General features: G+C 43.3%; 1 protein-coding gene across 1 annotated transcript in view; it reads left to right on the top strand.

Annotated features, from left to right (window-relative positions):
* The window catches only part of LOC145342339 (myotubularin-like), a 103,448-nt gene that overhangs the window by 41,633 nt on the left and 46,395 nt on the right, over positions 1 to 15,420 (top strand). The window contains exon 5 of the mRNA XM_080187845.1: positions 4,980 to 5,090. Coding sequence (XP_080043971.1) covers positions 4,980 to 5,090 — 111 coding nt within the window. The remainder of the gene's footprint in view (positions 1 to 4,979; positions 5,091 to 15,420) is intronic.

Raw genomic sequence — 15,420 nt, 5'->3', positions numbered from 1 at the left:
GAGCTGTGAAACAGCAGTGCTACCAGTGTGCCGCTCTACTGTGCTACATGCTCAGCCCAATTAGAATGTTCATACAAGATAACCCTGGTTAAAGTTGATAAAGTGAGGTTAGGCCAGGAATTTGATCCATGGCTTTGCTGGTATTTTTAGCTCTCTTCTATGCCATGCAATTGTCTTTAAAATGCTCCCACCCCAACCCCTCTCCCCTGATTCAGTGGATAAACAAATCTGGCATTTTGAAGGCCTAAATCTATAAAATTTTCTAGCTTTAAAATACTTTACATTAATCAATTTCTTACTTTAAGATTGCTTCAGCAAACGAAAACACTAACACTACAAGTGAAACTTTTGCTTTGGGAGGAAGAAAATCATTGTTTAAGCTGCTTCCTTTTCTGGGTTTGGCACATTGGTTTAGAAATGAGGCAAGTACATGAATGATTTGTTCATTTTTAAAAGCTTGTTCACAACAGCACAGACAAAAGTAGTGCTTTCACGTGTTTTAAACTGGGATATTCAAGATATTGTAAATGTTATTGATGTGCAATTCAGCAAAGCATCGAGGTTGCTCTGTAACGTTTATATTTAATCAAGGATAACTGTAAATTTGAGCAGCAAACCATAATGTTTGAAACAAATAATCATATCTACAAAAAAGATTTTGATCCAGTGGAATTCTTTTTTGTTCTAACAAATTCAATATTCTGGTATTTAGGTGTATTACAATTTTCTTTTCTTTTGCCTTATGGTATACTGTAGCCAAAGTAAAATCAAAATGCTTCATAGCGAGGGGGATTGAATATAAAAGTAGGGAGGTCTTGCTGCAGCTGTATAGGGCATTGGTGAGGCCGCAGCTGGAGTACTGTGTGCAGTTTTGGGCGCCGCACCTGCGCAAGGATATTTTGGCCCTGGAGGGAGTGCAGAGGAGGTTTATTAGGCTGATACCGGAGTTGAGGGGATTGGGCTATGAGGAGAGGCTGAATAAACTAGGCTTGTACTCGTTAGAGTTTAGAAGAATGAGGGGAGATCTCATTGAGACGTATAAGATGATGAATGGGATGGATAGGATAGAGGTGGAGAGACTCTTCCCGCTCAAAAAAGACAGTAGGACTAGGGGGCACAGCCTCAAGATAAAGGGGAGGCGGTTTAGAACGGAGTTGAGGAGGAACTTCTTCACTCAAAGGGTGGTGAATCTCTGGAATTCTCTGCCCGTTGAAGTCTTGGAGGCTGCCTCGCTAAATATTTTTAAGAAGCGGGTTGATGGGTTCTTGATAAGAGAGGGGATTAAGGGTTATGGGGAGAGGGTGGGAAAGTGGAACTGAGCCACAACAGATCAGCCATGATCTTATTGAATGGCGGGGCAGGCTCGAAGGGCTAGATGGCCTACTCCTGCTCCTATTTCTTATGTTCTTATACTATAGCCACAAGGGCTTGAAGTTTACCAGAATTGCCTGATCATTGAATAATTCGATTGCGCAGAACCCTGTAGTCCCTGAACAATCCCATGCTGCCTGAACATCCACATCTGGAATATTGTAATGTGCAAAGCTGCATGAACAGCAAGACAAAACTCCTTGTGTTGCTAATGTGGAAACAAATCTCCAATTCTAAACTGGCGCTAAAAGAACTGTATGCTTACAGTGTACAACTATATCAAAAGCTCTCGCACATTTCTACATTTGCTCCTGTGCCTCCTGTTAAATGTCAGGTGGGTGTCAGTTGCTTTCTGCTATTTTGCCCAATTGACTGTCATGCAAACCAAGAGTATCAACCAGCTTTTTGCTACTGAAAAAATCAGCGCAACCTCCTCCCTGACCTTATCTGACATGCAATTCCATCATGGATTACATTGCAGTGATTGTCAGTCATCTATTTCCCTAAACATGGCTAAAACTAATTTCTAATGCTATGCTGTTTAAGACTAATTAACTTAGTGCAAATATGGCTGTATCCCAGTCTATAACTCGGTGGCCACTGAAGAAGCTCACTGAGCCATTCAAGAAGTCACATTTACTCAGGTCTTATATTGTGAATTGAAATTTGTTCAGAAAGACCATTTTTAAGTTATTTGCTTAGGTATTCGGGTTATTTTTAAGAAACTTCTGTCACACTGTTTTCACATTTTATGGCTTTGCTGAATTAATTATAAACATTCCTCAAGTAAATCCTAAAAGGCCTTGGAAATGAAGGTTTGTAGAAGATCAGTCCAGCCCTTCATTCTTGTGGGTGTATAAGCGTTAACAAAGTAAGCAGGCTGGAATGGATACATTCGGAGCTGTTGGTTATGAATTATTCTTTCAGCCCAGTCACTTTTGGGCTTGATGTATTGCTCAGCTAGATATAGATACGTATTGAAAATAAATTAATATTTGAACAAAAGCTGTAATGAGATCAGGAGCTGAGCAACCCTGGTGGAACCCAAATTGAGCATCAGTGGGCAGGTATTTGCTGAGTAAGTGCTGCTTGATAACACTGTTGATGATCCCTTGCATCACTTTACAGATGATCAAAAGTAGATTGATAGGGTAATAATTGCCGCCATTGAATTTGTCCTGCTTTTTATGCACAGAACATACCTGGACAATTTTCTTGATTGCTGGGTAGATGCCAGTGTTGTAGCTGTACTAGAACATCTTGGCTAGGGATGCGGCAAGCTCAGTTGTGTTGCTGGAATATTGTCAGGACCTTTGCAGTATCTAACACCTTCAGCCAATTCTTAATATCACGTGGTGTGAATCAAATTGGCTGAAGACTGACATCTGTGATACTGGGGGCTCTGGAGAAAGCTGAGATGGATCATCCACTCAGCACTTCTGGCTGAAGATTGTTGTGAATGCTTCAGTCTTACCGTTTGCACTGATGCTTTGGGCTTCTCCCTCATTGAGGATGGGGTATTTGGGAAGCCGCCTCAAATAAGTTATTTACTTGTCCACCCATTCAAGGCTGGATGTTGCAGGACTTAGATGTGATCCCTTGGTTGTGGAATTGCTTACCTCTGTCTGTTACTTGTTCATTGTGCTGTTTGGCATGTGTTGTATTGACGCCTCATTTTTATGTATGCCTGGTGTTGCTTCAGGCATGGCCTCCTGCAGTCTTTATTGAACTAAGGTTGATTCCCCTGGTAGAGTGGGGGATATGCTGAGCCAGGAGGTTACAGATTGTGGTTGAATACAGTTCTGCAGCTACTGATGGCCTCCAGTGCCTCATGAAGGTCCTGTCCTGAGCTGTTGAATCTGTTCAAAGTCCATCCCGTTTAGGATGGCGGTAGTGCCACACAACATGCTGGAGGGTATCCTCAATGTGAAGGTGGGATTTTGTCTCCATAAAAACTGTGCCTTTTTTTAAGTCAGTCAATTTGAAAGCAATTTTGGGGGTGGATGGTTGTAGAAGGTCTTATGTAAAATTCAGTCCTATTGGAATTCTGGCCTGTTTCAGTATAAAATGGAGCATCAAATTGAGGAAATAAGGTGCAGAAATGCTGACCTATTAGTTATGCTGACGTGAAAGTGAGCAAATCCAGAACACAGATTGGGCTGGCCTGAAATGTATGTCATATGAACCCTAGTTCAGTAGATGATTCAGCTTGCATCTCAGCATCTGTATGCACAAGACATTATCTGCAGTTACGTTATCTGAGAGAAGGTTTCAAATGCAGGTTTCAATATTTCAAGTTTTCAAGCTTCAGATTTCAAGAGAAGCAGCTTTGCATATGCAAGCACTGTAATATCTTAACACTTTTCCTACCCAAGGTTACTTAAAAGTTACACATGATGCACTGGAGATGGACATGCCTTCCTTGGTAAACTGTGTTGATGTAGAAGGGGGGAGGGGGAAAGAAACCTACAAGCAGCCAATATTCTGAAACGTGCGTGAGAGGAAACTGCAACTTCCTCTGGTCCTATCTCTCTTGTTTAACCATGTCCCAACTGCAAAAGATTTCCTTGCTCTGCTAAATTCATACTCCATTAATTACTGCAGTGAAGGCGAATGCAGTAAGATATAAGATCTTGAAGCGATTTGACAGAGTAGATACCAGGAGGATGTTTCATCTTATGGGGGAGATTAGATCTGGGGGACGTAGTTTAAGAATAAGAGATCTCCCTTTTAAGACTGTGATGAGGATTTTATTTGCTCTTGGGATTGTTAGTGTGTGGAATTCCCTTCTTCAGAAAGCAGTGAAGATTGGGTTGTTAAAATTATTCTTGGCTGAGTTGGATTTTTCAATACACATGTTATGGGTAGACAGGAAAGAGGAGTTGAGAATGCATTTAGATCAACCATGAATTGTGGAGCAGGCTCGAAGGACCGAATGGCCTATTCCTGCTCCTAATTACTGTGCACCTACAATAACATTACAGGAATACACAAAACCATGTCTCAATTTTTGAAAGCCTTCAAAATACCGATCTTTTATTCCAATAGAGAGGCAATTTGTTAGAGGTAACAGATAAATCAGCATATTTAATGAAGCCATTTTCCATGATTTTATCTATCTCTACAATTTCATTTTGATTCAAATTTGCACACGCTGACATGTTTAATGGCTTTCATCACATTTCACCACTTAAAGAGTAATTAATTCCTCAAAGGTTTTGGAATAAACTTTGCCACCAGAGACAAGTAATGCAACGGAACGTAAAGTTAGTTTATTTATTAGTCACAAGTAAGGCTTACGTTAATGCTGCAACAAAGTTACTGTGAAATTCCCCTAGTCGCCACACTCCGGTGCTTGTTCAGGTCAGTGTATCTAATCAGCGCGTCTTTCAGAATGTAGGAGGAAACTGGAGCACTCGGAGGAAACCCATGCAGACGTGGAGAGGACATACAAACTCCACACAGACAGTGACCTAAGCTGAGAATCGAACCCGGAGTCGTGAGGCAGCAGTGCTAATGACCATGCCTCTGTGCTGCCCTTGTGTTGTATTGGGATGTGTTGAAAACTTGAGCAATGATCTACTGTTTTTTTCCTCCATTTTGTATAGGATCCATCGATGACCCTTGACATCCCTCTGGGGGTGATCAGTCGTGTTGAAAAGATTGGTGGCCAATCGAGCAGAGGTGAAAATTCATATGGATTGGAAATTACTTGCAAAGTAAGGCTGTTCCAACCAAAAATGAAAGTAAAGTTTATTTATTAGTCACAAGAAGGCTTACACGCTGTAAGAAGTCTCACAACACCAGATTAAAGTCCAGCAGGCTTATATGGAATCACGAGCTTTTGGAGCACAGCTGCTTCATCTCCACTCACCCTGATGAAGGAGCAGCCCGAATAAACGTGTTGGACTTTAACCTGGTGTTGTGAGGTGAGACCTCTTCCTGTACCCACCCCAGCCCAACGTTGGCATCTCCACATCATGGTTACATTAACACTGCAATGAAGTGATTGTAAAAACCAGGGACCACTTCAGGAAAATTTCTGCCCAATTCAACTTGTTCCGGTTGTCTGGGTGTACTTTGCGTACCAAATATTAAATATGGGAAACGTACAAATTCTAGCAGGAAACGTTTAAGGGAACTGGTTGCAGCAAATCGCTGAACTGCAGGACATTGGTTGGATAATGAGCACAACTGTCTTGATCTAACTAAATGTATGATGAGCTCCCTCTGTTGACAGAATGAATAAATGCACTTTTTGTTCACTTGCCATGAAGCTCAGGAAGGTTGGATCCCTGGTGTGTGTTGGTTGTTGGCAGTGGCCGTGCATTTGGCAAAACATGCCCAGGATGAAAAGGGAAAGAATTTGAAGGGTTTCCGCTTGTTATCTTGCTAGAAATGCGTATTTGTGTGGTTGTCTAAAAAGCATGCGATTGAAATGGTGGCAGTTGGGGGAGAAATTCTTCAGGGCAAATAAGTTGTAGTTTCTTTTGGGGTAGGATGGAGAATGTTAAAGATGATCCCAAGATCAATTCAGAAATGGTCTGAATTGATCTTGCTGTGTTGCTATAATGGAGCACTCTTCTGGTATTAACAGAGGTTGATTAGGAGATTTGTTGAGAAGTAGGCCAGTTATTTAAATATAGGAATGTAGTTTTCTGCTTCAGGCTTAAACAGCCATTTAGACTTGATGGCTGTGGGTCAGATTTTACAGGTAAAATGAAGACAAGGGCTGGATCCAGCAGCTAAGTAAGTTTCCACACTGCACCTAGTCGCTGGATTCTGGGGAAGTGCCGGAAGATTGGAAAACGGCTAATGTTACGCCGTTGTTTAAGAAGGGTGCCAGGCAAAAGGCGGGGAATTACAGGCTGGTTAGTTTAACGTCTGTGGTAGGTAAAATGTTAGAATCCGTCATTAAGGAGGAAATTGCGAGGCATCTTGAAGGCAATTGCTTGATAGAGCGGACGCAGCACGGTTTCGTTAAAGGGAAGTCGTGTCTGACAAATTTACTGGAGTTCTATGAGGATGTGTCTAGGGCGGTGGATAGAGGAGAGCCGGTGGATGTGGTCTTTCTGGATTTTCAGAAGGCGTTTGACAAAGTTCCTCACAAGAGGTTATTGCAGAAGGTCGAGGGACATGGAGTTGGGGGTAGGGTGTTAGCGTGAATAGAGGATTGGTTGTCAAATAGGAGGCAGAGAGTGGGGGTCAACGGGTGCTATTCGGATTGGCGGATGGTGACTAGTGGAGTGCCCCAGGGGTCGGTGCTGGGGCCTCAGCTTTTTACCATTTATATAGATGATCTGGAGGAGGGAACCGAGTGTAGGGTGTTGAAATTTGCTGATGACACCAAGATTGGGGGAACGGCAAATTGTGCAGAGGGTGTGGAGAGTCTGCAGAAGGATCTAGATAGGCTGGGCAAATGGGCCAGGAAATGGCAAATGGAATTTAATGTTGGCAAGTGTGAGGTGGTCCACTTTGGTAGGAAGAATGGTAGGAAGGACTATTACTTACGTGGCGAAAAACTGCAGCAGGCGACGGTGCAGAGGGACCTCGGGGTCCGTGTGCATGAGTCGCAAAAACCCAGCTTGCATGTGCAGCAGGTGGTCAGGAAGGCGAATGGGATGCTGGCCTTCATAGCGAGGGGGGATTGAATATAAAAGTAGGGAGGTCTTGCTGCAGCTGTATAGGGCATTGGTGAAGCCGCAGCTGGAGTACTGTGTGCAGTTTTGGGCACCGCACCTGCGCACAGATATTTTGGCCTTGGAAGGAGTGCAGAGGAGGTTTACTAGGCTGATACCGGAGTTGAGGGGGTTGAGCTATGAGGAGAGGCTGAATAAACTAGGCTTGTACTCGTTGGAGTTTAGAAGAATGAGGGGAGATCTCATTGAGACGTATAAGATGATGAATGGGATGGATAGGATAGAGGTGGAGAGACTATTCCCGCTCAAAAAAGACAGTAGGACTAGGGGGCACAGCCTCAAGATAAAGGGGGGGCGGTTTAGAACGGAGTTGAGGAGGAACTTCTTCACTCAAAGGGTGGTGAATCTCTGGAATTCTCTGCCCGTTGAAGTGGTGGAGGCTATCTCGCTAAATATTTTTAAGAAGCGGGTTGATGGGTTTTTGATAAGAGAGGGGATTAAGGGTTATGGGGAGAGGGCGGGAAGGTGGAACTGAGCCATGACAGATCAGCCATGATCTTATTGAATGGCGGGGCAGGCTCGAAGGGCTAGATGGCCTACTCCTGCTCCTATTTCTTTTGTTCTTATGTTCTTAGTCAAGAGGAACCAAAGTGATTGCTTTCAGCTCCCCAAGCTAATCTAATAGCTCCCACCACCGTGACCGAAACCCCACAACCCATGGTCTCTTCAACCCATTCTCTTTTCTTTCTCTCTTCTCTCCTTTTGTTTTCTCTGTCTCCCCTCTCTCTCATAAGAACATAAGAACATAAGAAATAGGAGCAGGAGTAGGCCATCTAGCCCTTCGAGCCTGCCCCGCCATTCAATAAGATCGTGGCTGATCTGTCGTGGCTCAGTTCCACATTCCCGCCCTCTCCCCATAACCCTTAATCCCCTCACTTATCAAAAACCCATCAACCCACGTCTTAAAAATATTTAGCGAGGTAGCCTCCTCCACTTCAACGGGCAGAGAATTCCAGAGATTCACCACCCTTTGAGTGAAGAAGTTCCTCCTCAACTCCGTTCTAAACCGCGCCCCCCCCCCCCCCCTTTAATCTTGAGGCTGTGCCCCCTAGTCCTACTATCCTTTCTGAGTGGGAAGAGTCTCTCCACCTCTATCCTATCCATCCCATTCATCATCTTATACGTCTCAATGAGATCTCCCCTCATTCTTCTAAACTCTAACGAGTACAAGCCTAGTTTATTCAGCCTCTCCTCATAGCTCAACCCCCTCAACTCCGGCATCAGCCTAGTAAACCTCCTCTGCACTCCCTCCAAGGCCAAAATATCCTTGTGTAAGTACGGCGCCCAAAACTGCACACAGTACTCCAGCTGCGGCCTCACCAATGCCTTCCCTCCCTCCCTCCCTTTCTCTTTCCCTCCCTCCCTCCCTCCCTCCCTCCCTTTCTCTTTCCCTCCCTCCCTCCCTCCCTCCCTCCCTCTTTCCCTCCCTCCCCTCTCTCTTTCCCTCCCTCCCCCCTCCCTCTCTTTCCCTCCCTCCCCCCTCTCTCTCTTTCCCTCCCTCCCCCCTCTCTCTCTTTCCCTCCCTCCCCCCTCTCTCTCTTTCCCTCCCTCCCCCCTCTCTCTCTTTCTTTCCCTCCCTCCCTCCCCCCTCTCTCTTTTTCCTTCCCTCCCTCCCTCCCCCCTCTCTCTTTTTCCTTCCCTCCCTCCCTCCCCCCTCTCTCTCTTTCCTTCCCTCCCTCCCTCCCCCCTCTCTCTCTTTCCTTCCCTCCCTCCCTCCTCTCTCTCTTTCCTTCCCTCCCTCCCTCCCCCCCTCTCTCTTTCCTTCCCTCCCTCCCTCCCCCCCCTCTCTCTTTCCTTCCCTCCCTCCCTCCCCCCTCTCTCTCTTTCCTTCCCTCCCTCCCTCCCCCCTCTCTCTCTTTCCTTCCCTCCCTCCCTCCCCCCTCTCTCTCTTTCCTTCCCTCCCTCCCTCCCCCCTCTACAATATTCCTGATCACATTTTCTCCCTCCTTGCTTTCACCTTCCAGAAAGGCATGCTGGCACAGTGGTTAGTGCTGCTGCCTCACAGCACCAGGGATTCAGGTTCAATTCTGGGTTACTGTCTTAACAAGTTTCAAATTCCTGGAGTCCAGCTACAGTAGTTGGCATTGCAGTTTCCATCATGCCACCTCATGCTGAAATTGAGTGTTTTGGGTGCTGAAGTATCACAGCAAGAGCAACCAGAGACACACATTCAGACAACGCACTCTTTTGCATTGGGGATGCATTTATAAAGTGAGGAACGAGCACAGACGCATATGTGCCTTTAAAAAAAGAACTGTGTGGAAAAAATACATTGGATCGACACAATCTAATCCCCAACTTTCCTTCATCATAGGAGACAACTCAGTGTTCCAAACCCTATATCAAAATGCATGGCTTATTGACTTAAAAGCCACCATTCTAGGCTCCAGCTTCATAGTGGCTTTTTGACAGTCTGAAGGCTGCAAATTTGCCAAAACTATGGGAAAAAGTGACTTTCTAAACCTGACATTCCAGTGAAATAATTAAGGGTTAGGTCTCCAGTGAGATTAGATCCTTTTTCTAGGTGGCATAATGGCTAGAACTGCAGCCTCTCAGCTTCAGGGACCTGGGTTCAATTCCAGCCTTGGGAGACTATCTGTGTAGAGTTTGCACATTCTCCCTGTGTCTATGGGTTTCTTATGAGTGCTCCCTTTTCCTCCCACAGCCCAAAGATGTGTGGATTAGGTTGATTGGCCAGGCTAAATTAACTCCAGTGTCAGGAGGATCAGCTGGGTAAATATGAGTGGTTGCAGGAATAGGGTCTGGGTGGGATTATGGCCAGTGCAGACCTGCTGGGCTGAGTGGCCTCCTTCTGCACTATAGGGATTCTGTGGAACAGAGAATGCCACCTGGCGACTAGGCTGTCTGCCAGCCAGGAAACAAAGGTTAGAAAGTTTAAATGAGGTCCTGCTATTAAATTTGGCGGGGTCTCTGCATTTACTACTTTCTGATTTCCCCATGAATTTTAATACCGTAATTGTGATGCAGCCAGAATCACGTCCCAAAATGTTTAGTGTAGCTTTAGAAGGGATGAAATCAATTTAGTAAGGTTTTTTTTAGAAGATCAGTACTTGTTTAATATTTCTGGCTGATCATCTGTTTTGCCATTCTCAAAATAGGGCATTGGTGAGGCCGCAGCTGGAGTACTGTGTGCAGTTTTGGGCGCCGTACTTACGCAAGGATATTTTGGCCTTGGAGGGAGTGCAGAGGAGGTTTACTAGGCTGATGCCGGAGTTGAGGGGGTTGAGCTATGAGGAGAGGCTGAATAAACTAGGCTTGTACTCGTTAGAGTTTAGAAGAATGAGGGGAGATCTCACTGAAATGTGTAAGATGATGAATGGGATGGATAGGATAGAGGTGGAGAGACTCTTCCCGCTCAGAAAGGATAGTAGGACTAGGGGGCACAGCCTCAAGATAAAGGGGAGGCGGTTTAGAATGGAGTTGAGGAGGAACTTCTTCACTCAAAGGGTGGTGAATCTCTGGAATTCTCCGCCCGTTGAAGTGGTGGAGACTATCTCGCTAAATATTTTTAAGACGCGGGTTGATGGGTTTTTGATAAGAGAGGGGATTAAGGGTTATGGGGAGAGGGCGGGAATGTGGAACTGAGCCACGACAGATCAGCCACGATCTTATTGAATGGCGGGGCAGGCTCGAAGGGCTAGATGGCGTACTCCTGCTCCTATTTCTTATGTTCTTAAACTGCAGTTTTGGCTTTTGTTCATGTCAGCATTAGGGTGGTCAGTGTCAAAACAATTGAACCATGTTAGAGGAGAAGAGGAGACTTGTGTTTAACACAGCTGTTTGTGGTAGTATATAAGTTAGTGTCTAAAGAGCAATAGGTAATGCCGAATGGTTCTTATTGTGTACAACGTGTTTTTAAAAGCCTTGTGAATTGCCATGCCAGTACTGGAGAAGATTGCCTTCTGTTCATTTCAGCTGGAATCAACGTGTTCTCAATTGGCTGCAGATGATTGGAAATAATTTCACTTGGTTTTAGTGGCAGTTCCTGGAGAGAAATGGCTCGCATTCTTTCACACTTTTTAAAAAGAAAGGTAGAAGTAAATATATCCTCAGACTCAAGTTCACAAATGAGTAGAAAACAAGATGCAAGAAAACAGAACAGCATGCAGTTTCAGCAGTCTGGTTTGTCTCTCATGGGACTGTGATCATCCAACATCTGTGTGCTTGGAGCTGAAAATAGATTTTTTTTAAATGTGCGGTTCTGGTAAGTGTGAAGTCTGGCCTGTGGGACACTAAGGTGTCCTGACAGCCAGTGGTCCTGGGTAATATCAGTTCACAGCCAATTGAGTTAGTTTTTTTTTAACGTATTAATCAGATCCTTGATTGAAGCTCAACTTGGTATTTTTTTGTCCTCTGGAAAATAGTTGGAATTGCTGAGGTGATGTTTGTTCTTAAGTTATGCCAAGAATGTGATTAAAATTAAAGAGACTGCTAACATTTGCTTGCAGTGTATCAGCTGATTGAATAGCATTCTTTGTCGTTTGTCGCTACTGTGTTTTTCTTAAAACCTTAAAAATGCTCTGCATGAAGAAATATTCTGTTATTCCCAGAAAGATCACCCATCGTCTATTCAATGCCCCACTACATGTGCTACCAGACAGTAGTGCCTTATAGGAATCTACCTTCATGTTATGAAATATCTTAATTTCCCCTTTGAATAATTTGTGCTGACAAGAAGCGCAAATTAACTACGGCTGTGTAACACTGATTCGTGTGACTTGTAATGGGCTGAAGAATCTACTTTGAGATGTTCTATATCGGGAGTAATCAACAGAACCCTACAGTGCAGAAGGAGGCCATTTGGCCCAACAAGCCTGAATTGACCACAATCCCACCCAGGCCCTATCCCCACAATCCCATGATTTATTCTAACTAGTTCCCCTGACACTAAAGGACAATTTAACATGGCCAATCTACTCAACCTGCACATCTTTAGACTGTGGGAGAAACTGGAGCACCCAGAGGAAACCCATACTGACATGGGGAGAATGTGTAAACTGCAGACAGACAATGACCCAAGCTGAGAATTGAGCCCGAGTCCCTGGCACTGAGAATAGTGCTAACCATTATGCCACTGTACTGCCATATTATTTGATGTGAATTTGAATGACAGGTATTTGAATATTGGATAGAACTTCTTTTGTTATCAAGATGTCAGATAAATCTTTTGTTTCATTAGACCAACATTTTTACTTTTTTTGCCATTTGTTTTCTTTGTTGCCTTCTAAAGGCTTTGATTCTTTGCCAGTCTGCAGCTTAGTTTGCAGCACTTGTTTTACGTTATTCTGGGGTGGTACGGTGATAGCACTGCTCTGGCGCGAGGGACCAGGATTCAATTCCTGGCTTGGGTCACTGTCTCTGCAGAATCAACACGTTGTCCCCTTGACTGCATAGGTTTCCTCAGGGTGCTCTGGTTTCCTCCCGCACTCTGAAATTCGTGCTGGTTAGGTGTAGCAGCCATGCTAAATTCTCTCTCGATGTACCCAAACAGGTGCCGAAGTGGCCGTGGGGAATTATCACAGTAGCTTAATTGCAGTGTTAATCTAAGCCTACTTGTGACACTAATAAATTTTAAATTTTGAAACTCATTCTAAGTGTTATCATTAATGTGTGAGCCTGGGCTGTATAGTTGTTTCTTTATGGCACATGCTGACCTCAATCATGTCCTTAGCTGATATCTAACAGCTCTTTTTCCAGCAGAGATTACGGGACAATGATTAGGAGCTGGGACCATGGCAACAATTATCCTTCCTCACCTGGTAGTTTTACAGCTGCTTGGTTGACGTAAGATAATTCAGCATGGTCTGCTGGCCCAAAGTTGGATTGCACAGTTCAATTACTTGTAGCTTTAACTCAGTTGAACTGTTGCCAGAAATGTTAAAGGTGTGAACAAGTTGAGTATTACGCAGCTTCCCCCATTCAAAATAAGTATCACTTTTTCACAGTTTTGTATCATCTTACATTTATTGACGTTAAATTTCATCTGCCACTTGTTTATCCAGTTCATGTTCTTATCAATATCCTCACAGTTTATCCTGGGCCAGATTTTTTAGTCCATTTTTTAGAGTTGCATTTGCCCATTGACTTTGTTTTCTGCATTCGAGGCTTCTGTCAGCCAGCTATCCAAAATGTACACCATATGGAACCCATGTGAAGATAACAAGCAACTGTGTATCTCAATAACAGTAGCCATTACTGAGCCATGGTTGCAAGTTGACCAAGGTTTGAAGCTTAAATATTTCAGGGTACTTGACATTCTGATAAGATGGGCAGAATGGAACTGTATCCTTGATGATAAAGAATGACATAAGGGCAGTCGTGAGAAGGGACCTTGGCTTGGAAGGCCAGGAAATAAGTCAGTATGACTACGGATAAGGAATAAGGGTAGAAAAGACTGGTGGGAGTATTTTCCCTAACACTAACAATAATCATTGGATAAAAGTATTAATCAGTAAATGTTAGGAACTTGTAACAAAGTTGATACAATAAGCATGGTGGGTTCAAATCTTCATAAAGACTGAACATATTAAAGCATTCTGAATGATGCATCTGAGGCAAGTTCCCAGAGTAGTATGTTGTGCTATCATTATGTTATGAGGCAGGAATAATTATTAATCTCGCAGCATAAGATCACGTGGGACAAAGTTATCATGATATGGAATTTCACATTGTTGAATGTTACACTAGTTTCCCTGAAGCAAGTATTTTAAATTTAAATAAAGTGAGTTGCATAGGTATGTGGTGTAAGTTGGATATGGTTAATTGGGGAAAAGTACTCTTTCCATTCTGTGATGAACAATGGGGAGCATTAAGAAATCCTTCAAAATTCACAACGAAAATACATTCCATTGACAATATGTCCATGGGAAAAATAATCTGTTTCTGGTTAGCCAAAGATGTTAAGGATAGTCTAGATTAAAAGAAGAGAGACGGAGTGTTGCAAAGAATAATAGTAAAACCCTAGGGTTTGGGAGAGTTTTAGAAGCCAGCACAGGTCAAGCAAAAAAAATTGTTAAAAAGGGAGAAATGGAATGAGAGTGAATCAGCCAGAAAGATAAAAATCAATCGAGTTTCTACAAGCGTGCATAAAGGAAGAGTAGCAGCAAAATAACAGTTGGTCCATTGGAGGCTGACTCAGCAGGAATAAGGGCATGACTGAGGCATTAAATAAATAAATATTTTCGCATTAAAAGATAAAAGTACCCCAAAAATAGCATAGTTAGCATCAATGTATCTAAAAGTCAACAAATTTCATGGATATGTTGCCTGTATCTGAGGGTTCCAAAAGAGGTGACTGCAAAGACTGTGATTGCATTGATAGTGATCCTCCAAACTTCCCTAGATTCTACAGCAGCTCCAGTAGATTGAAAGGTCAAATGTGTAACATCGCTATTCCAGAATAGAGGTAGAGAAAAAAAACTACTGGTCGATTAACCTGAAATCAAGTCATTAGTAAAATGCTGCAATCTAATTAAGAAAGTTTTAACAAAAAAGTTGAAAATCATAGTAAGATCAGACAAAGACAACATGGTTTACAGAGGGGAAATCGTGTGAGACAAGTTTGTGCCACATTTTGAGGATGTGGCTATCAGGTTGATGATAAAGGAGAGCCAGCAGATGTTGTGTACTTGGATTTCCACTCAAGGTGCTATATAAAAAGCAGATCTCACCTCATCTCCATTTTCCCTCCCACATTGTCCTATGCCCGCCCTCTTCATTTTTACTCAGATTTATCCATGGCATTCAGCAACTTTTAATTTAATTTTTTAATATGTATTTAATCTTCACTTCACGATCTTTTTAAACATTGCCATGTTGAACTCAACAACAACTTGCATTGGTATAATGCCATATGACGCAAAAGTAAGGAAGTTTTGATGAGTCTTTATAAAACTCTGGTTTGGACTCCACTGGGAGTATTGTGTGGAAGGGTCAAGCTCCAGACAAAATAGATTTCAGGAGATTGGCTCACAGACCAATGGTAATATGAGAAAAATTGTTTTTATACAGTGACTGGTTAGGATCTGTATTGCACCACCTGAGAGTACAGTGGAGCAGATACAAAAGGAGCTTTCAAAGGGGATTGGATAAACCCCTAAAGATAAAATATTTGCAGGGCAATGGAAAAAGGATGGAATAAGAGCTGCATTGCTCTTGCAGAGAGTCAGGAAGGACATGGCAAGCCAAATGGCCGCCTCCTGTGCTGTAACCATTCCATGGTTAAACTTAATAAAATGTCACTGCTTCACAGGACACAAAATTTAATATTGGGCCACATAAGGAATTATTGGGACTAGTCAATGTGATTGGTTTGCATGACATTTTAAAC

This window comes from Carcharhinus amblyrhynchos, chromosome 4 (assembly GCF_965287045.1).
Source record: "Carcharhinus amblyrhynchos chromosome 4, sCarAmb.v2.hapA, whole genome shotgun sequence".
NCBI lineage: Eukaryota > Metazoa > Chordata > Chondrichthyes > Carcharhiniformes > Carcharhinidae > Carcharhinus > Carcharhinus amblyrhynchos.
This window is presented reverse-complemented; position numbering and strand designations above follow the sequence as displayed.